The sequence below is a fragment of the Salvelinus sp. IW2-2015 genome, linkage group LG11 (genome assembly GCF_002910315.2).
Source record: "Salvelinus sp. IW2-2015 linkage group LG11, ASM291031v2, whole genome shotgun sequence".
NCBI classification, from domain to species: domain Eukaryota; kingdom Metazoa; phylum Chordata; class Actinopteri; order Salmoniformes; family Salmonidae; genus Salvelinus; species Salvelinus sp. IW2-2015.
The window spans coordinates 19,062,176-19,089,193 of NC_036851.1; the positions used below are offsets into that span (position 1 = coordinate 19,062,176).

At 43.8% G+C, this 27,018-nt stretch overlaps 1 protein-coding gene across 1 annotated transcript in view; it reads left to right on the forward strand.

The window, feature by feature from the left end:
* LOC111969945 (prickle-like protein 2) overlaps positions 1 to 27,018 on the forward strand; it is a 107,416-nt gene that overhangs the window by 66,774 nt on the left and 13,624 nt on the right. The window contains 1 exon segment of the mRNA XM_023996343.2: positions 24,729 to 24,912. Within this exon segment, the coding sequence (XP_023852111.2) occupies positions 24,729 to 24,912 (184 nt within the window).

Below are 27,018 nucleotides of genomic sequence, written 5' to 3' on the forward strand. Positions count from 1 at the left end.
ACTGCAATAGTGCCAAGAGAGACTGCAAGTGAGTGGCCAAAGAGACCTGGCATAGGTGCAGTGCAGAGACTGCAATAGTCGCCAGAAGACTGCAATAGAGTGCCGAGTAGAGAGATCTGCAATAAGTGCCAAGAGAGACTGCAATAGTGCCGACTGCATAGAGAGAGCTGCAATAGTGCCGAGAGAGACTGGCAATAGTGCGCAGGAGGACTGGCAATAGTGCCAGAGAGACTGCAATAGTGCCAGGAGAACTCGGCAAGGATGGCCAAGAAGAGACTGCGCAATGGTGCCAAGAGGGCTGCAGATAAGTGCCATGAGAGACTGCATAGTGCCATGAGAGACTGCAATAGTGCCAAGAGACTGCAATAGTGCCAAGGAGACTGCAATAGTGCCAAGAGAGGACTGCAATAGTGCCGAAGAGAGACTGCAATAGTGCCAAGAGAGATGCTGGCCAATGGAGGTGCAAGAGAGACTGCAATAGTGCCAAGAGAGACTGCATGAGTGCCAAGAGAGACTGAATAGTGCATGAGAGACTTGGCAATGCAGTGCCATGAGAGACTGCTAATGCTGCCTGCAAGGAGGACTGCAGATGGCTGCCCAGCAGGACATTGGCAAAGCTACCAAGAGGGACTGCAAAGCTACCAAGAGGGACTGCAAAGCTACCAAGAGGGACTGCAAAGCTACCAAGAGGGACTGCAATGCTACCAAGAGGGACTGCAATGGTACGAGCGAACATGTTTTCCAACAACTCATTATGTTGAAAATGTGCCTCATCTGTTTTCTAATTTGGTCTCTCAGCTGTTTTTCCCTCCCAGAATAAATGTCTTCCATTTGCAGACGATTATGCTTGTCCCCAGTGTCAGTGCTGTATGTCAGAGCTGTGTGGTCCCCTGCTGGTCTGAGGACAGGACTATTCCATTCCTAATGAAAGACACTGAGCTGGAATCACATTGACTTGATGCCTTCCCTCACCTCGCTTCAAATTGTGTTCAAACCTTTGTCATGTCATCAATTCATCTGCTCTTTTCACACACACACACACACACACACGCACACGCACACGCACACGCACACGCACACACACACTGTACAAACACCTCCACACCAGGCATCTCGCATAACCCAAATCTGTCACATTCCACATTAAACAAAGATGCTACAACATGGGTGTGTTTTGTATTATTGTATCACACAGCCAAAGCCTCCTCTTCTAAGTAAGAACAAAAAAAACAGACACTACCATCCACACCATCTCTTTTGTGCTGCTGAGTTTTTGTTCTCTAAAGTTCATTGTAATGTTCTCAGTCATTTCTCATCACATTTGTATGGTGTGACACTGGTACAGTAAAAGCTGTCCCTGTCAAGCTGCTGTGTATGTCCCTGTCACAGAGAGAGAGCCTTCAAATGGGAGGACAGGCAGGACACAGTGACAGTGGTGAGTCACTGCTGGGGGTTAATGTCACCTCCAGGCAATTAGCTGCCTCTCAGTGTGATACAGGGATCAGACAATGAAAGAGACGCAGAATGAATCACCACTGAGACACAGAATGAATCACCACCTAATTACTCTCCCTACATACCACACCGCATCGATCCTGTCACATTCGGATTCTAGCACTATGTTTTATTAAAATGATTATGGGCTGTTTATCATAATTTCCCAATCTGAGACTTTTATCCACAGCCATTTGCTAGGCTGTTGTGGTAGATGATGGTTCATGTAGAGCTGTAGGTGGCCATATGTATTCAGCTGGGTCCATTCTGAGGAGGCAGAGGTCGAGAGCTTTTCTCAAGGACACAGCAGAAATTCCTGACCTTGATGTGGGTGACAGGAAAGTCCAGCCCTCTAGCCGCCGTTCAATGTCCACACTTCTACCTTCTCTCCTTTTATTGAGTTGATTTTTCTGTCCTTTCCTTTTTTTAACCTACCACTGGCCCTATTCTTTGGAGGACAACTTCATTTCTATCTGTACCTTTAGTCGATACACAATATGATGTGTGCAGTGAAGTGAAGCTGCATCTCTTTGCGTCCAGGCCCACCCCTGTCGCGGTGGGATAGGACTTTCTCTTTTCGAAGCACACCCCAACACCCATCAGCGGCTGTTCCTCTGAGTGTGTGTCCCTGACTTCTGGACCGTGGACTGTGGTCTGGACCCACCCACTCACCACAGGGACACCAGATGTGGTGGGCCCACCTCGCAGGCCAACCAATGGCTGGTTAAGGACTGGCTATACACACACTTAACATGGTACCAGAGGAGCAAAGACACTAAACAAAGACTGGGGTTTAGAATGAGGTTTGCAGAGGATGCTATCTGTCTTCAAGCTTGAAGTTAATCAATGCCTATATGTGACACATTGAACTTTATCTTGACTTTTTCTCATGACTTTTGAGCATAAGTGCGTTTCTGTTCATAGAAATTACCCCTGTGGTCCATAAAGACTACGTTGACTTGGTCTTTTTGTGTGTACAGTACACACAGCAGGGCTATTCAATTCTGGTCCTGGAGGGSCAACAGMTTTTTTTTGTTTCTACCTGGTAGTTAGTTGCACTCACCTGGTGCCCCTGATTAGAAGGAGAGGATGAAAAACAGATGTTTTAGGGCCCTCCAGGACCGGAATTGAATAGCCCTGCTGTACAGTATGAGTGGAGGGCTTCCCCAAGTTTAAGAGCTGTGTCTGTGGGCCGACACAGGATCTCTAAAGTTTACCCAGCTTGCCAGCCAAGGAGTGACACATTTCAACCCTCTGCTCTAAAACGGTAATTTGCAGCTGAGAATGCTGGGAGTTTGAAGGGGCTCATTATGGAAGTCCCTGCTTGGTTGGTTACTCTGTCTTCTCTCTGTTTCACTCTCTCTCTGTCTCTGTCTCTATCTCTCTCTCGGTCCCTCTCTCTCTGTCTCTCTGTCTGTCAATTAAATGTAAGGGGTTTATTGGCATGGGAAACAAATGTTAACATTTCCAAAGCAAGTGAAGTAGATAAATCAAATCAAAGTTTATTTGTCACGTGCGCTGAAATACAACAGGTGTAGACCTTACAGTAAAATGCTTACTTACAGGCGCTAACCAATAGTGCAAAAAGGGTATTAGGTGAACAATAGGTAGGTAAAGAAATAAAACAACAGTAAAAAGACAGGCTATATACAGTAGCGAGGCTACATACAGACATCGGTTAGTCAGGCTGATTGAGGTAGTATGTGCATGTAGATATGCTTAAAGTGACTATGCATATATGATGAACAGAGAGTAGCAGTAGCGTAAAAGAGGGGTTGGCGGGTGGTGGGTGGCGGGACACAATGCAAATAGCCCGGTTAGCCAATGTGCGGGAGCACTGGTTGGTCGGCCCAATTGAGGTAGTATGTACATGAATGTATAGTTAAAGTGATTATGCATATATGATAAACAGAGAGTAGCAGCGGCATAAAAAGAGGGGTTGAGGGGGGCACACAATGCAAATAGTCCYGGTAGCCATTTGATTACCTGTTCAGGAGTCTTATGGCTTGGGGGTAAAAACTGTTGAGAAGCCTTTTTGTAGTAGAGAGAACAGTCTATGACTGGGGTGGCTGGGGTCTTGGACAATTTTTAGGGTCCTCCTCTGTCACCGCCTGGTAAAGAGGTCCTGGATGGCAGGCAGCTTGGCCCCAGTGGTGTACTGGGCCGTACACATTACCCTCTGTAGTGCCTTGCGGTCGGAGGCCGAACAGTTGGCATACCAGGCAGTGATGCAACCAGTCAGGATGCTCTCGATGGTGCAGCTGTAGAACCTTTTGAGGATCTGAGGACCCATGCCAAATCTTTTTAGTTTCCTGTGGGGGAATAGGCTTTGTTGTAATAAACAAAGGTGAAATAAATAATAAAAAATGAACCGTGAACATTACAGAGAGGTTTCAAAAGAATAAAGACATTTCAAATGTCATATTATGTCTATATACAGTGTTGTAACGATGTGAAAATAGTTCAAGTACAAAAGGGAAAATAAATAAACATAAATATGGGTTGTATTTACAATGGTGTTTGTTCTTCACTGGTTGCCATTTTCTTGTGGCAACAGGTCACAAATATTGCTGCTGTGATTGTTCACTGTGGTATTTCACCCAGTATATATGGGATTTTATCWAAATAGATTTTTATTTCGATTTCTTTGTGGATCTGTGTAATCTGAGAGAAACGATGTGTCTCTATGGTCAAACATTTGGCAGGAAGTTAGGAAGTGCAGCTCAGTTTCCACCTCAATTTGTGGGCAGTGTGTACTCTGTTTGCGGCCAAATAGCATTCTAGTTTGCTCAGTGTTTTTGTTAATTCTTTCCCAATGTGTCAAGTAATTATATTTTTGTTTTCTCATGATTTGGTTGGGTCTAAATGTGTTGCTGTCCTGAGGCTCTGTGGGGTCTGTTTGCGTTTGTGAACAAAGCCCCAGGACTAATTTGCTTAGGGGACTGTTCTCCAGGTTCATGTCTCTGTAGGGGATGGCTTTATAATGGAAGGTTTGGGAATCTCTTTCTGTCTCTCTCTCTCTCTGTCCCTCTCTCTCGCTCTGTCTCTCTCGCTCTGTCTCTCTGTGTCTCTCTTGCTCTGTCCCCCTTCCCCCCTCTCTCTCTGTCCGTCTCTCGCTTTCTCTCTGTCTCTGTCTGTCTGTCTGTCTCTCTCTCTCTCTGTCTCGCTCTCTCTCTCTGTCTCGCTCTCTCTCTCTCTGTCTCGCGCTCTCCTGTCTCTCTCTGTCTCTCTCTCGTCTCTCTCTGTCTCTCTCGCTCTCTGTGTCTCTTCTCGCTCTCTCTGTCTCTCTCGCTCTCTCTGTCTCTCTCGCTCTCTCTGTCCTCTCGCGTCTCTCTGTTCTCTCCTCGCTCTCTCTGTCTCTCTCGCTCCTCTTCTCGCTCTTTTCTGTCTCTCGCTCTCTCTGTCTCTCTCTCTCGCTCTGTGTGTCTTGCTCTCTCTGCCTCTCTCTCTCTGTGTCTCGCTCTCTGTGTCTCGCTCTCTCTTGTGTCTCGCTCTCTCTGTCTCTCGCCTCTCTCTGTCCTCGCTCTCTCTGTCTCTGTCTCTGTCTCTGTCTCTGTCTCTGTCTCGTCTCTCTCTGTCTCTGTCTCTCTGTCTCTGTCTCTGTCTCTGTCTCTGTCTCTGTCTCTGTCTCTGTCTCGTGTCTCTGTCTCTGTCTCTGTCTCTGTCTCTGTCTCTGTCTCTGTCTCTGTCTCTGTCTCTGTCTCTGTCTCTGTCTCTCTCTCTCTTCTCTCCTCTCTCTCTCTCTCAATATATATATTCAATGTACTTATTGGCATGACGTAACAATGTAACATGAATGGGCCAAAGCTTACTTTGGATATTTACAATTTTAAGATAATAAGAATCAAAATTGTCAACGTAACAACAGTAACCAAGGGTCAAAATAATCATACATTGAACATTAACAATAAGCATACATGTGCAGGTTGATTGGTCTGTCAGACACTGTCCCTCATCTTATGGCAGGCAGCAATGTAGTGCGCTGCCAACCCACAGCTCTCTGTGTCCTCCCCCAACAGGACGGGAAGCCTATTCTCATCCGAGAGGTCTTTGAAACCTTGAATAAGGGTTTCAACTTTGGGGAAATGACACTCTAATTGTTTTATATTTTTTACATTTTGTCAGGAAATGCAGCTCTATCTCAGGTTCTGCTGTTGTGCAGTGGTTGCATAACCTTTCCTCTACAGGGAGCCAGGTTTTCCTGTGTCTACCCTTCTCAATGGCAAGGTTGTGCTCACTGAGSCTGTACTTAGTCAAGGTTTTTCTAAGGTTTTGATCAGTAACCATGGTCAAATAGTAGCCACAGTGTACTGTCGATTTAGGGCCAGATAGCACTGCAGTTTGCTTTATGCTTGTGTTTCCCAATAAGCAATGTAGTTTTGTTTTGACTGTGTTGTAATTTGGTTTATTCTGATTGGTTGGATGTTCTGGTCCTGAGGCTTCAGTGTGTTCGTAGAACAGGTTTGTGAACTCAGCCCCAAGACCAGCTGGATGAGGGGACTCTTTTCTTTGCTCAGCTCTTGGCATTGCAGYGCTTGGTAATGATATGAGAGGGGGTCACTGTATTTTAGATGTTTCCAAAACTTAATTGCTCTTTTTTYAGTTTTTATTAATAGTGGATATTGACCTAATTCTGCCCTGCATGCATTGTTTGTAGTTTTCCTCTGGACGTGTAGCAGAATCTTATAGAACTCTGCATGCAGGGTTTCAATGGGGTGTTTGTCTCATTTGGTGAAATCTTGTTTTGCAAGTGGACCCCACACCTCATTGCCATAAAGTGCAATTGGTTCAATGATACATTCAATTAGTTTTAGCCAAATTTTAATAGGTATTTCAATTTGTTTTTTAATGGCGTAGAATGCCCTGCYTGCTTTCTCTCTCAGTTCATTCACTGCCTCATTAAGGTGTCCATTTTTAAAGCTAAGTAATTGTAGTGTGTGCAGTACTCTATATATTTTGTACCAATTGAGAACTTTGTCTAATTCCCTGAGATCTGGATCTTCTCTGGAAAATCATTATTTTAGTATTTTTGGGGTTTACTGCCAGGGCCCAGGTCTGGCAGTACTGCTCTAGCAGGTCCAGGCTCTGCTGTAGGCCATGTGCTGTGGGTGGCAGGTCATCTGCGAAGAGGAGGCATTTAACCTCTGAATTGTGGAGACTAACACCAGGGGCTGAGGATTTTTCTAGAATAGTGGGCAATTCATTGATGTAAATATTCAAGAGTGCAGGGCTCAGATTGCAACCCTGGCGAAGGCCCCACCCCTGGTTAAAGAATTCTGTTCTTTTCTTGCCAATTTTAATGCTGCACGTATTACCAGTATACATTGATTTAATTATGTCATATGTTTTACCCCCCACACCACTTTCAATAATTTTGTAGAACAGTCCTGTATGCCAAATAGAATCAAATGCTTTTTGGAAGTCAATAAAGCAAGTGTATATTTTGGTATTATTTTGATGGACATGTTTACCTATCAGGGTGTGTAGGGTGTAAATATGATCAGTCATGCTATGTTTTGGTATAAATCCAATTTCTCTCTCTCTCTCTCTCTCTCTCTGTCTCTCTCTGTCTCTCTCTGTCCCTCTCGCTCTTTCAATGTCGCTGTGTCTCTCTCTCTCTCTGTCTGTGTCTCTCTCTCTCTCTCTGTGTGCCTCTCTCTCTCTGTGTCTCTCTTTCTCTGTCCCTGTGTCTCTCTGTCTCTGTCCCCCTCTCTGTCTCTCTGTGTCTCTCCCCCCCCTCTCTCGCTCTCTCTCTGTCCCTCTCGCTCATTCAATGTCGCTGTCTCTCTCTCGCTGTCCCTCTCTCTTCTGTCTCTGAATCTATCTCTTTGTTTGGCAGACACTATACTTTGCTTACTAATGCTTAAGTCAGAAAATAACAAATTCAAATTTGTGTCAAAAGGTTAAAGACTTCTCAAATGTTCTTTTTGGGAAATATGTAATCATTTGCACATGTATACTAAATGCATCCCAGATGGCAGGGTTCACGTGTTCAGCTTTTTTGTGCAACCCTCAGACTCATGCTATGTCATCAACAAATGTGCTCACTCATGTCCTTTTCTAATGTGGAAGGCATCTTATACGGCTTGTCTTTATTTCTGTATTTATCTATCCATTTTCTGTGACAATCCATCCATTTACACTATCTAAAGAAACTGAAGCTGTATTGATATGAAATGGTTAACCTCCCCTATGTCCACATGAAAGGGTCTGCGTTTTCGTGAGTAATCAATGGAGTTTAGGTAGCAACATGATTTGATTTTGAGCAAGTCGGATAAATGACCTCTCTCGTGCTCTCTCTCTCTCCCCCTCCTCTCTCTCTTCTCGCTCTTATTCACTCTCTCTCTGTTTGTCTGTCTCTCTCTCCCTCTCTTTCTCTCTCTCTGCCAGTCTGTTTTCTCTGACCTCCTCGTCCTCCTTAAGGCTGGGTGGGCAGGCTAAGGGTGATTCAACTGGACACCAGGCAGCGCTGTCTTCTGGCTGGCAGAGCAGTGGCACGAAGGCTGTATCATAAACATTAAGAGCGTTGGGCCAGTAACAGAAAGGTTGCTGGTTTGAATCCCCAAGCCGACTAGGTAAAAGATCTGTCAGTGCCCTTAAGCAAGGCACTTAACCCTAATTGCTCCTGTAAGTCGCTCTGGATAGGAGCGTCAGCTAAATTCCTAAAATGTAAATGTTAAAGCCAAGTTTAAGAGTCAAAGGGGCTTTCGGGGGAATCTAAAGTGGATTGAAGTCTTCAGAAGGAAAAGTGTGCTGCTGATTATTTGTTTGTTTTCTTATTAGCCCTAAACAGACCTCAGCTGACGTTCAGTAGCAAATATGCAACGTTATACTTTTCTAATGATTGAATATTTACACTGTGTCTAACTAGCGTATAACGGAGAAGGGGTTGAGCCTGACACATCAGATTCATATTGGAGGCCTATGTAGAACGCGAGAGCATTGCTATCTGGTTTTCCTGGTCAATATTACCACGTCATCAGAGTGAAGTCTTTTTTTATTTCCATTGATTTATGTGGTGCTATTTAAAAGCAACCCACACATGGATAGATGAGGGTTAGAAATAGCGACAGTTAGCGACAGCAGCAGATTCACAGCCCACCAGTACTTCAGAAATGTCAGACAAGGTAAATGTCTGCTATTTTAGATCTCAGTACATTTACACCCCCCCCCCCCCCCCKRCCCRSCAARKKGTGAACTCCGAAAACTACGGAGGGAACTCAATATTGTACATGTATCTCTTCAGTTTGGGTGTGCATGTTCCTAGAGTTGTTTGAGATCTTATGGTATCTGGGTTGGTAGCACAGTCCTTCCAGGCTGTGGATTAAAACAGTGGGTTCATTTATGATACAGTCTCTCATCCTCCACTACCCCCAGGCACTGTTACCAAGAACCAAATCCCAAACACACTGTTCCTCCAGTCTCCCTCCATCACAGGGACTGCTTTGAATAATCTCCATACATAATCACTGGCATTGTGCAGTGAGTGGAGGGGGCAGGAGAGGGCCTAGCAGGCGGTAGTCCAATGCTGAGAGGGCTTCCCATATGTGGGTCACAGCATGTCCTGTGTCTGGGCTCTGGGGCTCCAGGAGGGCAGGGGGTGTTTGTTCTCTCCATGCCTTTGCTGTGCAGCCCTGGCTGGGCACACAGAGGACTGTCTGTGCCTGGAGAACCACAGGAGCGCCGGGCGCCTGCGGGGAGATAAACGTGCTCAGAGTGTGAAAGGGGCAGGACACAGGATTTACTTTATAATAGCCGGCTTCGCCCTCCCCCTCTATACACACATACACGGTGTGGTTCACAGTTCAAATAAACAGGGGCGAATGGCAGGCTGGCTGTTATGAACAGCCTTGTGCCAGGGTCATTTAGTTCCTCTCAGGGTGTTGCTCTCTCACTGATTTCCAAGTCTACATGAGGGGGGTAATAGGAGCTACAGTGGGGAGCGGGGAAAGACGTGGTGGAGGGGCTCCTGATTGTCTCAATACCTCCACCTTTTGTTGGACTGTCTGCAACGTGTGTGTGTGTGTATTTGTGCATGTCTGTGTGTTCTGAGTTTTCATGATTACACAGTACACGTGGATTCTAAATGAGTCATCTATCTATTCCTTAGTGCTGTCTCAGACCTCCAATCAGTCTCAACACTACGCTGTTGAGTGGTGGGGTCACACTCACTCTGTGTCTGGTAACAGAAATCCACAGCTCATTCCAAAGATCCTAGAACTGCCAATCCCTCTTCAGTTACCAATCCATAACTGCTACCGGAGCTGGACCAGACCGCCCCTGTGGAGAAAGCAGCGGTGGTCATATCGACATGGAGCTTGTGTGTCATCGGCTCATCATCGATCACAGCTTGATGCAGGAAATCGGATAATTAAAATCCTTTTATTAGTTGGTGAATTGGATGGGTGGTTGTTTTATTTCAGGGTTGGTTGAGATGAAACACTGTTAATTGGATGAGGACCCCCCCTCCTCCTCCCAGAACCTATGCTGTGTGGTTCGGAAGTCATCCTCTTTATGACTTTATTGACCACTTAGATAAGCTCTGGGCCTTTTGTTCTGCTGGCTCTGAAATCAGGTTGAAGTGTTTTAAATCCCCCCTTTTCTCTTCATCTAGTTTAATCTGTTCATAACAGACAACTCTATTTATTCCTGGCTCTACACACCTTCACTTATTCTTACACCTTCACTTATTCTGCAAAATCTCTATCAATTAAATACATTTTTATTTCAGAATAGCCTGTAGTACTAAAAGCATATAAGTCCCCCGTGAGAAGGTTATCCAAGTGAAAGGCTTTAGGTTGGATTATTGAGGTGAAAGCTGAAGGGTAGAAATGGATTAGTGAAGAAACCAGGTCTGTTTTTTATTCCTGGGTAGACATGGATTAGTGAAGAAACCAGGTCTGTTTTTTATTCCTGGGTAGCATGGATTAGTGAAGAAACCAGGTCTGTTTTTTATTCCTGGGTAGACATGGATTAGTGAAGAAACCAGGTCTGTTTTTTATTCCTGGGTAGACATGGATTAGTGAAGAAACCAGGTCTGTTTTTATTCCTGGGTAGACATGGATTAGTGAAAAACCAGGTCTGTTTTTTTATTCCTGGGTAGACATGGATTAGTGAAGAAACCAGGTCTGTTTTTTTATTCCTGGGTAGACATGGATTAGTGAAGAAACCAGGGCTTTTTTTATTCCTGGGTAGACATGGATTAGTGAAAGAAACCAGGTCTGTTTTTTATTCCTGAGTAGACCATGGATTAGTGAAGAAACCAGGTCTGTTTTTTATTCCTGGGTAGACATGGATTAGTGAAGAAACCAGGTCTGTTTTTTATTCCTGGGTAGACATGGCTCATTCTGATATTTCCTCATTTCTTGTTGTGTATATTCAGATGGGGTTTACAGTAGCAGATTGGTCCTGTACGACAAGCTTCTAACCAATCGTATTTTGACACACACACACCAACCCATTGAACTGACTGGAGCTTGGTGTTTGTAACAGGAAAGTAATAGGCTGATTGGACTCTGATCTGATTTTTCAGTGGTTTTATATTTGCTATTGCAAATTACAAAGGTATTTAAAACAGGAGCCAAGGGTAATATTTTTCTTAGCAGATGAATGAGAGTGTCCTGGCTTTCTCAAAGTTTCTCTGTCTCGCTCTCTTGTTTTCTCTCTCTCGCTCGCTCTCCTGTAACAGGAAGCTATAGCAGTCCATCCTGGACTCGGGTCCACGCCTTCCCTGATCCCTAACCGTGATACATTTACCAGACTGCAGTGTGTATGTGAGCGTGCACGCCTTTAAGAAAGCAAGAGCCCTATATGGTATTTTTTGCCAGTACACATTAATTGCCACTTGTCGTCTTTCTAAGTTTAGAGGTGTACCCTTATCGGCACAAATGTGACAGATTTAAAATGGCAGTTATAAAAACGTAATAAACGTATATCTTCTGTTTTCTTAGTCTACTGGATTTTATTATTTGTGGAACAGCAAGGAGGAAACTCTCCTCTAGACAGTTGTCTGAGGAATGTTCTGCCATGGCCTTGAATTGTGTTGATAACAAATTGAAAATCAAATGGAGCTGTAAGTGGACATAAGCAGAGCACTGTTCTCCCTCCTGGTCCCTGACAATAATGGACGGACAGAACCCCCTCAGGCAGACCCACCACTGTTTGACTGATCCTTCTCTCCTTCCAGCCAGTCTTTCTCAACTAAATATTTAAACATGGCATACTTAAGCAAGGGTTTATTTAACTAGAGGTTTGAATTGCTGAGGTTTAAACCATTACAGGAGGCTCTGGAGAAAGTGGAGCACGACCCAGGTGATTGGCTAAAACAGGAGACGGTAATCACACACGTTGGCTGTGTTTAGATCACTGGGGAGTTGTACTCCCCTTCCTAGACCACAGACTGTGTTCAATTTGGCATCTTCTATTCCTCTCTTCAAGCGGTATGCATTAGCAATATGTACAGTACTGTTGTTCTGCATAGCTGGCTGTGGTGTTGTAGAGTACATCTGAGGCTTTAGTATACTGACAGAATGGGACAATATCATGTATCAAGCTGCTGCTGTTGTAGCTCTGCTGTGGTCACCCTAATGAGGCTGATCATATCTATTATGAATGAAACATCTGGTCACTCCTCTCCTCTCCATATGGCAACTGTGGCGCTTGCAGGGAGAGGGGAGAGGGCTGAGGAGCTCCAAGGAGGAGAAGGTTCTAGAACAGAACTCTGCGGTGTTCCAGAACCCTGAGGTGTTCCAGAACCCTGCAGTCTGACTGAATGGGAGCGACCAGCCTTAGAGACTGCTGCCCTATGTACATAGTCATTGAACCCTGGTCACTTTAATAATGTTTACATACGTTTTACACACTTCATGTGTATATACTGTATTCTAGTCATCCTATATAACTACTGCTGTACACACCTTTTCTATTCATATACTGTCTATACACACCATTATACAATATATATATATACATACCTACCGACCAGACACTGACATTGCTCATTCTGATATTTCCTAATTTCTTGTTGTGTGTATTGCTAGGTATACTGCACTGTTGGCGCTAGAAACACAAGCATCTCGTGCTGCACCTGCGATAACGATAGCAAATCTGGGTATGCAACTAATACAATTTGATTTGATTTAAATCCTCCCGCTGGAGGATGTATGGGAGCTTAGTCATAAAACAGCCCTAGGATGTTTGGTGTGGGAGGATTAGACAGCAGGCTGTTCACTGAAGAGGCTTTTCCAATTTCTTACTTCACGTTGATGCAAAATAATTTCTCTCTCAATTGCTCATGTTTATCAGTTGACATTTCCCTTTGCATCTTCTACACATACCTTTTTACTGACTCCCACACCTTTTTCAGCCGGAGGCAAACGTGACCCAGTTATGTTTTGAATCTGAATCCACATGTAGGACTGGGAAAGCTCACAGAGAGACGGGGGTAGGGTAATGTACTGTACACTGAGGAACGTGCTCCACAGCCCCTGAGAGCCAGGCTGTCTGTGGCTTGAGATGGATGGCTTGATGGATGGGGCCCTAGCAACACGTTTCTTCACGCTGAAGAGCTCTTGTTGTAAGTGGGCCAGCAAGGGCTGAAATAGCCTGCCCCTTAAGAGCCTCTCCTCAAGGTCACTCCAGAGCCCAGGCCCCTTCCATGCATAGAGCAGGAGAACACACGCTCTCCCTGTGGCCTAATGACTTCCCCAGCCTGGCTATAGCAGGGCCACTAGACGGAAGGACGGACGGATTCTAATTTCAGCCAAACTGGCTACTCTTCTCATTATTCCTTTCCCCCCTTTTTCCTCTCTATATAAAAAAAAATATATAATAATATAATAATCACTTATCTGCTGGGAGCATTATTGTAGAAGTGCTCTTGAGCTGAGTTGAGTATCCATCCACAGCCTTAGTTCCCCTTAGTACTTGGCTGAGCCTGCTGGAAGAGACTGGTAACGGTAGTAGCAGAGATTTGGGGAATTACTCCAACCCCCTATCTGAGGCTGGAAACAAGGTTAGATTCAACTTCCTTTCCCTCAGACTATCTAACGCCAGCCCAGGACCTCCACGCCAACCCAGGACCTCCACATCAGGCATCGTCACCTGTGGGACTTTCTGAGACCAGCCACCCGGACAGCTGATGAAACTGTGGGTTTGCACAAATGAAGAATTTCTGCACAAACTGTCAGAAATCGTCTCAGGGAAGCTCATCTGCCTGCTCGTCATCCTCAGTAGGGTCTTGWCCWGACAGCAGTTTGATGTCATAATCGACTTCACTGGGCAAATGCTSACCTTCCAGGGCCACTGGCTGGCTGGAGAAGTGGTGTTCTTCATGGATGACTCCCGGTTTCWACTGTACAGGGCAGATGGCAGACAGCGTGTATGGCGTTGTGTGGGTGAGCAGTTTGCTAATGTCAACGTTGTGAACAGAGTGCCCCGTGGTGGAGGTGGGGTTATGGTATGGGCAGATATAAGCTACGGACAACGAACACAATTGCATTTTATTGATGGCAATTTGAATTCACAGAGATACTGTGACAAGACCCTGAGGCCAGTGACGTGCCATTCATCTGCTCCATCACCGCATGTTTCAGCATGATAATGCACGGCCCCATGTCGCAAGGATCTGGACACAATTCCTGGAAGCTGAAAATGTCCCAGTTATTTCATGGCCTGCATACTCACCAGACATATCACCTATTGAGCATGTTTGGYATGCTCTGGATTGACGTGTACGACATCGTGTTCCAGTTCCCGGCAATATCCAACTTCGCCATTGAAGAGGAGTGGGACCACATTTCACAGGACACAATCAACAGCCTGATCAACTATATGTGAAGGAYATGTGTCATGCTGAGAAAGGCAACTGGTGGTCACACCAGATACTGACTTTTTTATCCACGCCCCTACCTTTTTAAAATGATTATTGTTATTATTATTATCTGTGACCAACAGATGCATATTTGTATTCCCAGTCATGTGAAATCCAGATTAGGGCCTAATMAATTWATTTATATTGATTGATATTTTCTTATATGAACTGTAACTCAGTAAAATCTTTGAAATTGTTGCATGTTGCGTTTTATATTTTTGTTCAGTGTATATAAAAAAATAAGAATGCACACAATTCAGAAAGAAATAAGATCCTCTCAGGAAGTGCAACTATAAAACATATTTCAAATGGCTTGTTTATACTATCGTTCATCCTCTTTGATCGGGACAAAGTCACTGATATGCTAATGCTTTAGAAGGGAGTAAACCTGTTCTCCTTAACTAAAATGACCATCCAGAGGCACTAAAGTAAATGTTACCCATGGCATGTTCCCCAAGCTGGCCCCTATGTTTTTATTAGAGCAGTAAAGAAACTAGGCCCTGGATCAGTTTATTGGGGAAAGGCTAAAGCCCATATGAAGCAGCAACAGGCCCCAGACCAGTTCACCCACTCTGCAGCTGTGAAGTGGGGACGCTGTCACTTACAGTTCCTCATTAAAGCCTGTGGAAAGGCCTTAAATACAGGGTGAGGGGTAATTGATACTCTTGTGTTGGTAAAGGGGTTGGGATTGTGTACTTGTATGTGGGGCTAAAGACTGGCAGCCAGGGAGAGGCGCTCCGCCACGTGTGAAGGGGGAATCCAGGCCAGACATGCAGCATGGGGAGAGAAAGCTGTAGGCTGACTCCAGGAGGTAAAGGAGAACAGAAAGACGACTGCAACTTCCTCAAACTGAGAAAGTTGTCCAGAGCCACCAGCAGTTTTTAGCAGCTTCACAAACTGTCTCAACGAGTTCTGTTTAGTTTTTTTACTTTCCTTTTTCCTCTGCTAAAACACTGKCGAGGGGGCATTTGAGGAAAAATAAACACATCTTGATTTAATTACTAACTCCCCCTCATTATACTGTTTTCCTTCGAAATTAACCATAAATCCGTTAAGCATATTTCACCAGAAATACATCTATTTTGTTGGGTTTGGTCATAATTTTCCCTCTCTCGACCCATTCAATGCAAAACAAATAAGCAAATTAGCAGCAGTATTCGGACATTGTTAAAGACTCCTAACACTAATTCTGGTAAGGAGCTTGGATAGCATTACAGCCTTAGAGCTGTGCAAGTGTTTGTAAGATTACGATGGCTCAAAATAGCCAAGATGTAAGTAATCTGGTTTGAGTCCACAAATAAACCTTTCAATACCAAATCACCTCTCCAAATGCGACAACTAATTGTGACTGACTAAACATAGTTAAGTCAAGTATATATTTTGGTTTGTAACGGGATACACTGATTTCATTCTAAAAGTGGAACTATTTATTTTGTTCTCAAACAGACCCCTAGGACCCAGTCGTTACACTGATATGCTTAGGCCTATATATAAATTTTTCTACATTCAAGTTGTTTTACTATGATGTGAATATATACTTTGGGGCGACAAGTGGTTAGAGCGTAACCGAAAGGTTGCTAGATCGAATCCCCGAGCTGACAAAGTAAAAGTCTGTTGTTCTGCCCCTGAACAAGGCACTGTTCCTAGGCCATCATTGTAAATAAGAATTAGTTCTTAACTGACTTGCCTAGTTAAATAAAGGTTAAATAAAAAATAAATWAAACATACTGAACAAAAATATAAACGCAACAATTGTCTAAGTGTAACGCTCGTCCTCCTCCTCGTCTGAGGATGAGCAAGGATCGGACCAAMYRGCAGCGTMGTATGTATCCATAGTATATTTATTTGTGAAAGACGAACACGAAGAACACTTGACAAAATAACAAAAACGACGTGAACAGACCTGTACTTGAGAACATAAAACAAGAACACACTAACGAACGAACGAACGAACGAAACAGTCCCGTGTGGCACAAACACTGACACAGGAACAATCACCCACAAACAAACAGTGAGAACAGCCTACCTTAATATGGTTCTCAATCAGAGGAAACGTAAAACACCTGCCCCTGATTGAGAACCATATCAGGCTAGTTGAATGAACCCAACATAGAAACACATAACATAGAATGCCCACCCAGCTCACGTCCTGACCAACTAAACAAAGACAAAACAAAGGAAATAAGGTCAGGAACGTGACACTAAGATTTGCTGAGTTACAGTTCATATAAGGAAATCAGTCAATTGAAATACATTCATTAGGCCCTAATTTATGGATTTCACATGACTTTGAAGGCTGGAGCCATGGGTGGGCCTGGGAGGGCATAGGCCCACCCTCTTGGGAGCCAATCCCACCCAAATGGGGCGCAAGGCCCAGCCAATCAGAGAATTAGTTTTTCCCCACAAAAAGGGCTTTATTACAGGCAGAAATACTCCTCAGCACCCTGGCCCCCTTTCCGCACAGAAGGTGCAGAAGCTGGATGTGGAGGTCCTGGGCWGGCGTGGTTACACGTGGTCTGCAGTTGTGAGMCCGGTTGGACGTACTGACAAATTCTCTAACACAACATTGATTGGTAGAGAAATMAACATTGAAATATCTGGCAACAGCTCAGGTGGATATTCCTGCAGTCATCATGACTGATGATTGGCTGAGATAAATTGATGATAAAATGATTGGGGGGGCTGTCTTGTTAGACTTCAGTGCAGCTTTTGACATTATCGATCATAGTCTGCTTCTGGAAAAACGTATGTGTTATGGTTTTACACCCCCTGCTATAATGTGGATAAAGAGCTACTTGTCTAACAGAACACAGAGGGTGTTCTTTAATGGAAGCCTCTCAAATATAATCCAGTTATAATCATGAATTCCCCAGGGTAGCTGTTTAGGCCCCTTGCTTTTTTTAAATTTTACTAACGACATGCCACTGACTTTGAGTAAAGCCAGAGTGTCTATGTATGTATGTGACTCAACACTATACACGTCAGCTACTARAGCGACTGAAATGACTGCAACACTCAAAGAGCTGCAGTTAGTTTGAGTGGATGGCAAGGAATAAGTTAGCCCTAAATATTTCTAAACCTAAAAGCATTGTATATGGAACAAAACACTCACTAAACCCTAAACCTCAACTAATTATTGTAATAAATAATCTGGAAATTGAGCAAGTTGAGATGACTAAACTGCTTGGAGTAACCCTAGATTGTAAACTGTCATGGTCAGAACATATTAATGCAGTAGTAGCTAAGATGGGGAGAAGTCTGTCTATAATAAAGTGATGCTCTGCCTTCTTAACAACACTATCAACAAGGCAGGTCCTACAGGGCCCTAGTTTTGTCGCACCTTGACTACAGTTCAGTTGTGTGGTCAGGTGCTACAAAAAAAAGAACTTAGGAAAATTGCAATTGGTTCCGAACAGGGCAGCACGGCTGGCCCTTGGATGTACACAGAGAGCTAATGTTAATAATATGCATGTCAATCTCTCCTGGCTGAAAGTGGATGAGAGACGTACTTCATCACTACTTTTATTTATGAGAGGTATTGACATGTTGAATGCACAGAGCTGTCTGTCTGAACTATTGGCACACAGCTCGGACACCCATTCATACCCCACAAGAAATGCCACAAGAGGTCTCTTCACAGTCCCAAACAGACTATGGGAGGCACACAGTACTACATAGAGCCATGACTAGATGGAACTCTATTCCACATCAAGTAACTGACACAAGCAGTAAAATTAGATTTTTWAAAAACGATAAAAAAACACCTTATGGAACAGCAGGGACTGTGAAGCAACACAAACATTGGCACAGACACATGCATACAAACACACACACGATAGTATACACACTATACATACATATGGATTTAGTATTGTAGATCTGTGGTAGTGGTGCAGTATGGGCCTGAGGGCACACAGTGTGTTGTGAAATCTGTGAATGTATTGTAATGTTTTAAAAAATGTATAAACTGCCTTACTTTTGCTGGACCCCAGGAATGAGGATGAGGATCAATAATAAATGCAAATACAATTACATGCTCCCTCAATTTGAGACATCTGTGACAAAACTGCACATTTTTTGTGTCCTTTTATTTTTCCCAGCACAAGGTGCACCTGTGTAATGATCATGCTGTTTAATCAGCTTCTTGATATGCCACACCTGTCAGGTGGATGGATTATCTTGACAAAAGCTAAAATGCTCACTAACAGGGATCAATACAAATTTGTGCATAAAATTAGAGAGATACACTTTTTGTGCGTATGAAACATTTCTGGGATCTTTTCGGTGTAGATTGGAAGTACAGTCAATTATGAACAGTTTTGTCCCAACAATAGCCTAGTATTCAAAAACGTTCTTGCCTGTCATATTTCCTTCCTGTTCATTGATGTSGATGAGCTGAAAGGTGAAGCGATTGTTCACCTCTGTGGTCCTGCAGAAAGTAGTCAATGACAGGGAGCTATTTCAGAGGCCTAGTAACAATGTTTTTTTAAATATATATCTGTTGATAAACTTCTTATAAGCATTTGATAACCAAGCAGTATATAAAATGACCTCTTAGACTACCGTGTATTGGGAAATAAAGGCGGTTTGATTACCTTACTCCAGTCCACACTGGTATTCTGTAGGCCATAGGCTATGACCCTTCTCCTCTATTATATTGGTAATTGTTATGCATTTTGTTTAGTGGCTTATACCTCCAATACCCCACAGTCAATTCCTTTTCTCCCCCTCTCTCTCTTAGCTGATTGCCCGGGGGCAGTTGATTCGGGGAAATMGTTTAATTTGCATGCAAATMATTCCAAAACACCAGTCATTCACACCGCTAATTATACCAATGTTAGGACGGTGATTTCCTGACATCACGGTTGGTCATTGGCATTCGGGAGGGGAGGAGGTGGTGGTGCTGGCAAGGACAGCCAGGCACTTATTCAGCCAGGCACTCAGGCGAGTAAGTCGCTGCTCAGCGCTCCGTATGGTTACGCACTAAAAGTCCCTGTGGAACATTTTTTTACTTTCTAGTTTTCTGTTGCTGCRTCCGAAATGATTGTTTTGGATTTTTTCGGAATGTACACATTTTAGGCTATTGCATTATCTCAACGTAGGTGGACTAACTGTAGGTGTATTTATGTTCAACCACTTATTGTTTTTTTTCTATACGTATAGCTMTACTTCCAAGAATCCGTGCGCTTGTCGGATGTGTTTGCGGAGCAGCTTGACTAAAATACTCGCGGAGCGAGGGGGACAATAGTCTAGGAACATATTGCGACTTCGCACGGACCAGAGAGTGAGAGTGCAGGATTCGTAAAACTGTGACGCATGAATAGTAGGCTAGCCTAGACTATGAAAAGGCTTGCAATGATGAAAGTGTGTTTGAAAACTAACATCACCGGAAGCAGAGCCATGCTCTCCCTCTCACCTACTTTGTAATAAGGTAAGCAAAGCCTATATTCTACCCGTTGCTCCATTATTTTGTATCAAGCTGTTATTGCGCYGTTGACAAGGCTATCTTTGCGCCCTGTTGTGTCCCAACATTCACGACACTCTCTATTTCGGTTTTTAAATTGTGGTTTTGTTCAGTGATTCTGCCCTCATCTGCATTTTACCAGTAAYCCTATGGTCTCGTGAGTCTTCTCAAGTACCRCCCGTGGATAGGCAAAGTACCCTCAGGGGTCCTAGTTACCCCGGTTGGGAACCACTGGTTTAGTTTACGAGGAAAAAATCACAGAAAACTGCCAGCCTGGGTGAACTGTTAATGCSGTTGAAAGGTCGTGTTTGAAAATGGGTTTGATATTTTCTCACCGCAAGATAGGCTACATGTGTTGGCCACTGGGTTCTACAGTGTAGCCTATGTGGCTCTCATGGTGTGCTCGATTTAAACAAAAATCATACCTACATCAGTGGGCTATGAGTTTAAATGTATTTGACAATTAAGCGTTCATGGTTTAGAAGTAGGCTAAATGTTACCATTGRTAGTGCTACTACTTAGGAACGTATCATTCTTTAATAAAAGAAAAGTGTGTTKTCGCACGCAATAGTATAAATAATCTCACTATCTTCACCTCTCATTCATAGGCTATCCTCTGTAATGGGTGTGTTATTATACCTCTTCTCTTCGTGGTGCGTGGTCAAGCTAACCAGTGCCTTTCAGTGGGATTAGATTTAGTTGTGTTGCCTCTAATGAGCTGGCACTGGCCGGACGCGGGATTGATTGAGTCAGGATAGGTCATTTTGGATTAGCATATGAACGGATTTACTGTGGAATAATGAATAATTGACACTCCAGCAGCTGGATACGAGTCCAGGGGTAATGGAAATATCAGGCTGTATTGCTCTGAAACATCTAGACTACCGGTTGCCTCAATTCATAGGCAACCAACCATCTGTCTTGGTATACAAAAGGTCKGTTTTTGACCATCCATTTTCAACACCATTACATTTTTACATTCAGTTCATTTAGACTAATTGTGTTTGTCAGCTTTTCAAACTTGCTGATAATTTTACAGATGGGTTCCCCAATGACAGTTTGACAGTCTCATGAGATAACCATAGCTACAGTTCCATATGAGGACTGAAGTCTCAGGAGCCTGAAAAAAACTGCCCTCTCTGTGACTTGCCATGCATATGTAGCAGTTACCGAACAAGTAAACACTTATGAATAATTACTATGATCTTCTGGTATGAAGCTGCTGTAGCTGAAAAGCATCATGCTCAGTTAGATGTTACATAACTCTAATCCTTGCTCACTTCCTGCACTTCCCACTCTAAATCTGCACAAATCACAAAGAGGCAGTGTAGAGAGATGACTGGCCTTTTCCCCCCAATCTACTTCTCTGAGACAAACTATGTTATGCGATAGTGTCCAGTGTGTGTGTGGCTGCTTATCATATTCTGTGTTGTCTTGCAGGTGCCTGTGTGTGTTGGAGAGAATGGATTATAGTTTATTGCGTCAGGTGTTCGCAGGGCTAATCTCCATTAGATGGAACATATTGGATCGAGTCACCAGTAATTAGCTGCTAATAACAAATGCCTTTGAGTTTGATTCCTCTTCAGAATGTTGTGCAGTTCAGTGATTTTAAAGCTGAACATGCATGCTTCAATAAACAACCAAATTAGGCCAAACAAAGACTAAATACGTTGTTACTGTTTCCTTTGACACAGTACCATTGCATGTTCAAGGGTTTTCAGGAATGTAATCTTAATAGCGCTGAATGGAAAAGTTCATCTGATCTCAGAGAACAAAAGGCAGTTAAAAAGAAAGAATATGTCCTCCTCTTTTCCATGCAAAAGGAAAGCAGCAGAGAAATTTGTCTGCTGCCTACCTCCGGCTGTTCCTCAAACTCTCCTCTGGGCTGCCATTTAAACATGGTGTCTAATCTGTCCGGAATGATGCCATGAAAAGCAGCATTGGCTCTGAGAGCTACTCCAGAATGAGTCTGGGATGGGGTTCTTTTCAAATACCACATCAAGCCCTCTCAACTCCATGGCTGTTTTTCAGGAAGACGAGGGTTGTGGATGTGTTGCACACTTTAGAGGAGGTGTTTACGAACCTGAATGACAACTTACCCTATGGCAGATGTACCTGTTAAAGTTGGGTTAAATGAATGGCACCACCACTCAACCCAACCTGAGTATTCCCTCAGTTGGCAGAGGATTTGTACCAGTACCTCAGGAGTTGTACTAGTCCGTAGGTGGTTAAGAAATCCAGAGTGGTGAATAAATAATGCTTAATAAAATACAGTACGTATCTCTAGTCTAGTTAGAACTTGTTTGTGTGTGTGTCAGTCTAGTTTCTTGGGCATCGGTTTCACCAGTGGATTGAGCCTGTGCGGTTGGTGTGTCTACTGACTGTGCAGTGTGTCAGAGTGTAGCTGTTTAACTTGGCTGTTGCCGGGGAGATGTGGAGGAGCGATGCGATGATTAACACTGCGGTGGTGAATGATTGTCTGCTTACATCCGTCAGGGATTATTGTCCTCTCGGATACCTTCCAGTCCGTAAAGGGTTCCTGCTGTGCTCTGGCCATGGAAGACTTTACCTGCCCCAGGAGAGGAAAGGCTAGTCATGTTTAAAGGGGAAACCGTCTACTTAATTTACTTCATTCTCCTCCCTTCGTGGAGGCGTTGGTGATGCACTTGTATTACCAGAGTACTGAATTCCCACTAATTGAAGTCGTGTAGATGACTAGTGTAACATGGGATAGTGTTTCAGGCTGGAAATCCCAGTCATGTGCAGCATGTTGTAAATCAGAGGCTTAGGCCCTGGGCATATCTCTGCCAATTCTGAAGCAGGGAGATCAGATGTTTGGGAGGTGAATCACTGGACGATGGCCTCCATCTGGAGAGAGAGAGACTCATGGGTCTCACGGGACTCCAGCCCTCCTGCTCACATGCCCAGCTCAAAGACAAGGAGAACCATTGGCTTGGTGTTTTGTAAGTCCTCTGTCTGTATCATTTTAAAACCGAGACACTACTCTAACCAGGAATGCAGTGTGAAACACTCTCCTCCAGGCCCAATGTACTCCTCCAGGCTATATTTAAACCCCTATCGCTAAGCCTGCTCGCCACCAAAAAGGCAGAAGGAATCCGCTATCATCAAGAGGAGTGGGAGATGTGTGTGTGGCATATTTATTTACATTTTTTCTTGTTTCTTTTGGCGTGGTTTCCTGAATCATCTCTGCTGTGTTCTAACGTACATTCGGTGTGTGTGTGTGTGTGTGTGTATGCGAGTACGTGTGTTTGTCTCCTGTTAATCACACATCCATTAGTAATGATGGGGGACTGCTGTATTGTAATGAGAGGACTCCGGATGCTTTAGCCCCAGGCTAGGTGTCCTACCTCTGGGATGGGCTGTTTAATTATCTATTCCCCTCCACTGTACGGATGGACTGGTTGTCAGAGAGCTGACGACTTAGTCTGCAAGGCCTGGCTCCTACTACTTACCACTTCCATCAGTATTCATAGATTAGATATCTTGGCATTTCAGTATATGTTGCTTTAATATTCATGGAGACTGGTCTCTGAAGCCAATTGCCTCCAGGAGCTCAGGTAGATTGCCCTTGCCAAAGGATATTGAAGAAGCAGAGATCTGCCTTTTAGACATGTACTAGACCCCAGACATGCATCACTAGTTTAACTATTTTTAACATGTCAGAAAGTTTCCCACTAAAGTAATTGGGGAATCCGTCTTTACTAAACCATATGTCATTGTCATTACTCAATAGTAATCAGCCACCTCTCTATTTCACTTCAGAATGCTCATTTAAATAACTAGTTAATAACAACCCATTGCAGATGCAAATGTTTAGTTTGCCYTTTATAAAGGCAGAAACGCTCTTTGGATGGTGAGGCTATATCAGGTGGTGTACCTAGCTAACTACACTGTTCCCAGTAAGAGCCTCTGTTTCTTTTTGCCGTCAAAGAAGCCTTAAGCCCCTGTTCCTCTGACCCTGTGCTGCTCACCAGACGTCTGGCTGGATTATGGGTTTGGCTGCCTGAGGGGCAGCAGAGGTTAGTGGATATGACCTGCAGGCTAACCCAATGTCTGCTGGTTACAGGGTCTGCTGCCCTAACAGAGGACTTTCACCATGTGTATCTGTGTCTGGGTGTAGCCTAGTTCACAACTTCAGTTTGTTCTGTTTTTAAGGGGGGGGGGGGGGGGGCACAAGTCACATATTAGATTGCTTAGATTGAAAAGGACATAAAAACGAAAGCGCCACACTCTTACAAACATTTGCAATCGTTCTTCTGTATGCAAACAAAACGGATACCTTGTGTGGGTTTGTTAACCTGTTGTCTGGTTCTTGATTAATGAGAACAGAGTTTTATCCTGTCTGAGCATCTGAGACAGTTTGAAGGTAACCTTGTAAAGACAGGAGGTGAAATGTGTATTTACAGTACTGCTTTCCATCACTGTCAGTTGCTTGGCGAATCATTTCCTTACCCGCTTTGTCATTATGTCCTCACTCGCGTTACCTAGAGAATTGTGGGAGCTAGAATGTCTCTGAGATCCTTCTTCCTCTGTGAGACGCGCAGCAGGAAACCTTGACATTTGAACCCTGGCCCTTGAACTATTGTGGAGTTTAAATTTCACATGCTTCGTTGCTTTGCAATAGAAAACCCTCAAAACAAAGATAGACATCGGAAGAGTTCTGAACTCAACCCACATTTTGCCGGACGTACCAAACATATGTCCTGGTTGGTTAGCAACAGTGTTTAATATCACTATTCACTTGGACATGTGTCCACTCTAAGCTTTGCCTATGGATAACTGTTGATCACTTTTATCCTCCCTGAAGAAAGATCTGTGTCTACTGTAAGCTTTTATAACTCGTCGCTGAACTCTGCTCTCTGTCCCTGTGTCCTGTAGGAAGATCTGTGTCCATTGTAAGTGCAGGCTTGAGGAGCATGTGATGACAGCCGTGCCTCTGGAGATGGAGAAGACCGTCACTAAGCTGATGTACGACTTCCAGAGGAACTCCACCTCAGACGACGACTCAGGCTGCGCGCTGGAGGAGTATGCCTGGGTGCCCCCGGGGCTCAAACCTGAACAGGTATGATCGACACGCACACCGGGGAGCAGGGTTTGATATCCCTATTCCATCTCCTCTGTTGGATCAAAGTTTCATTCACCGTCTTATGTTGCGTGTTTGGTGTTCAAGTAAGCCGAATTGGTTTACAAGGATTATATGATGCCGGGTTTTGAATTAATATCTAATTCATTCTGCTTGCAAACTGTTTACTCGTGGTTTCACAAGCTCGTTGTTGACTTTGCTAGGCTGGGATATGCAGAAACACATTACATGGCCTGTGAGCATCCAAGAAACCATCTTCACAAGGCCCTTGTGTACCGAAGGTGTGCGTGTGTGGGAGTTTTTTTTATTGGACAATGAAACCTTTATACATATGAGTTTCATTTTCTTGATGAACTGAAAGCAAGCCTTATTGCCTGTGCAATGGGGTGGTCAATACGCTGTTAACTCATCCCCCATTTCAGTCGCGCATGACTGAGCACAGCCATTTTTCATCCCCAAGGGTCACGTGACCTCCAGTCAATTAAGCTCCACTTTAAAAGCAGCAGAACACCGGCCTGCCAAACTGGAGACCGAAGAGGATAGACTGACTGATGCCTTTCCAAAGCAGTAGGGCAGTGAGACTGGGAATGTTACCGTTAAAGGAGAGGCTTTGCATTGAGGAAATAGGCTGTAGTTTGTAGGATTTACTGCTGGTTGCTTACTTATGTACATTGGATTTCCACGTATACAGTTAAGCTCTTCCAAACCTGACGTACAAGTCAGTCAAGTCATAGAAATGTGTTTTTTGACCTTGCACGGTGGGGGGAGGATACCCATTGAGGTACTTTTCAACGCCCTGCACAGCCACAGAGGGAGATGGTGAATACCACCAGTTAATCTGTAGAATCTGAGCTCCATCCAGGTGTAGGTTTCTCCTCAGGGACACAGTCCCACTGCTCCATCAGGAGGAGCCTGCTATTCAGTCTCAACTGGTGTCAAGTCACCATTCTGTAACTACGTATTTTAGCAGTCCACAAAGACTGTGGGAATAACTAAACATGATTTCCCCTTGCTCTGTAATGAATGTCTGGATTCGTGCAGTAACAAAATTGTATTAGCAATGTGAGACAAAGAATTTCAGCTGCATTCCAACTACAATAATCATGCTTATTTTTATCTCTGAAACCAGGTATCAGAGTTTATTGGTTTTTAATTCATAGGGAACTGAGTTTCCTGAACATTGCTTTTACTCATTTATTATAGGACTGCCATTATTGACTGTTCTGGTCTCAGGAAGGCCCAGCCAATATGCATTCTCTCTCTCTCTCTCTCTCTCTCTCTCTCTCTCTCTCTCTTTCTCTCTTTCTATCTTTCTCTCGATGTCAGAGCTAATAAAATGGCAGGAAGTTGCCAGGATACGGGAAGTTGAGACCAAATATGTTACTAAAGCAGCCATTACTGATGTCTCTGCTGTTGAAGAGGCAGATCACACAGTGTCATAAGAGATAGGGAAGAATCTGCTTTTGTCATCCAAGAGGAAATTCAATCTTAAAGCTTTTATTTTTTCATGCTTTTGTAGATGTAAAGATAACCTTTACACTTACATTGAAGGGAATAGCAGTCTGTTACCATTTATTGTACTTTGGAATGGCAGTCCTCCCTTCTTGCCCATGTGTGGCAGGCTGTTGCCATGGTGTTTTGTTAAAGTGTGATATGTCCAATAAACACTCACTATTGCTTGTTATAGTGTGTCAGGATTGGTCTTTGGTTGTGTCTTAGACACTGTCAGTCTCTCCCGTGAACAGAGATGAAAAACAGCTGTGGGGGAGGTTGGTTTCTAACATAAACCCTGCTATTAGATTTATCCTTTAAAAGCTGTATAGTCTCTGTATAATTAGAGAGAAGATTCAATCTGAGGCCATTTACACTGAACAAAAATATAAACGCAACATGTAAAGTGTTTCATGAGCTGAAATAAAAGATCCCAGAAATGTTCCATACGCACAAAAAGCATATTTCTCTCCGATTTTGTGCACTAATTTGTTTACATCCTTGTTAGTGAGACATTTCTCCTTTACCAAGATAATCCATCCACCTGACAGGTGTGGCATATCAAGAAGCTGATTAAACAGCATGATCATTACA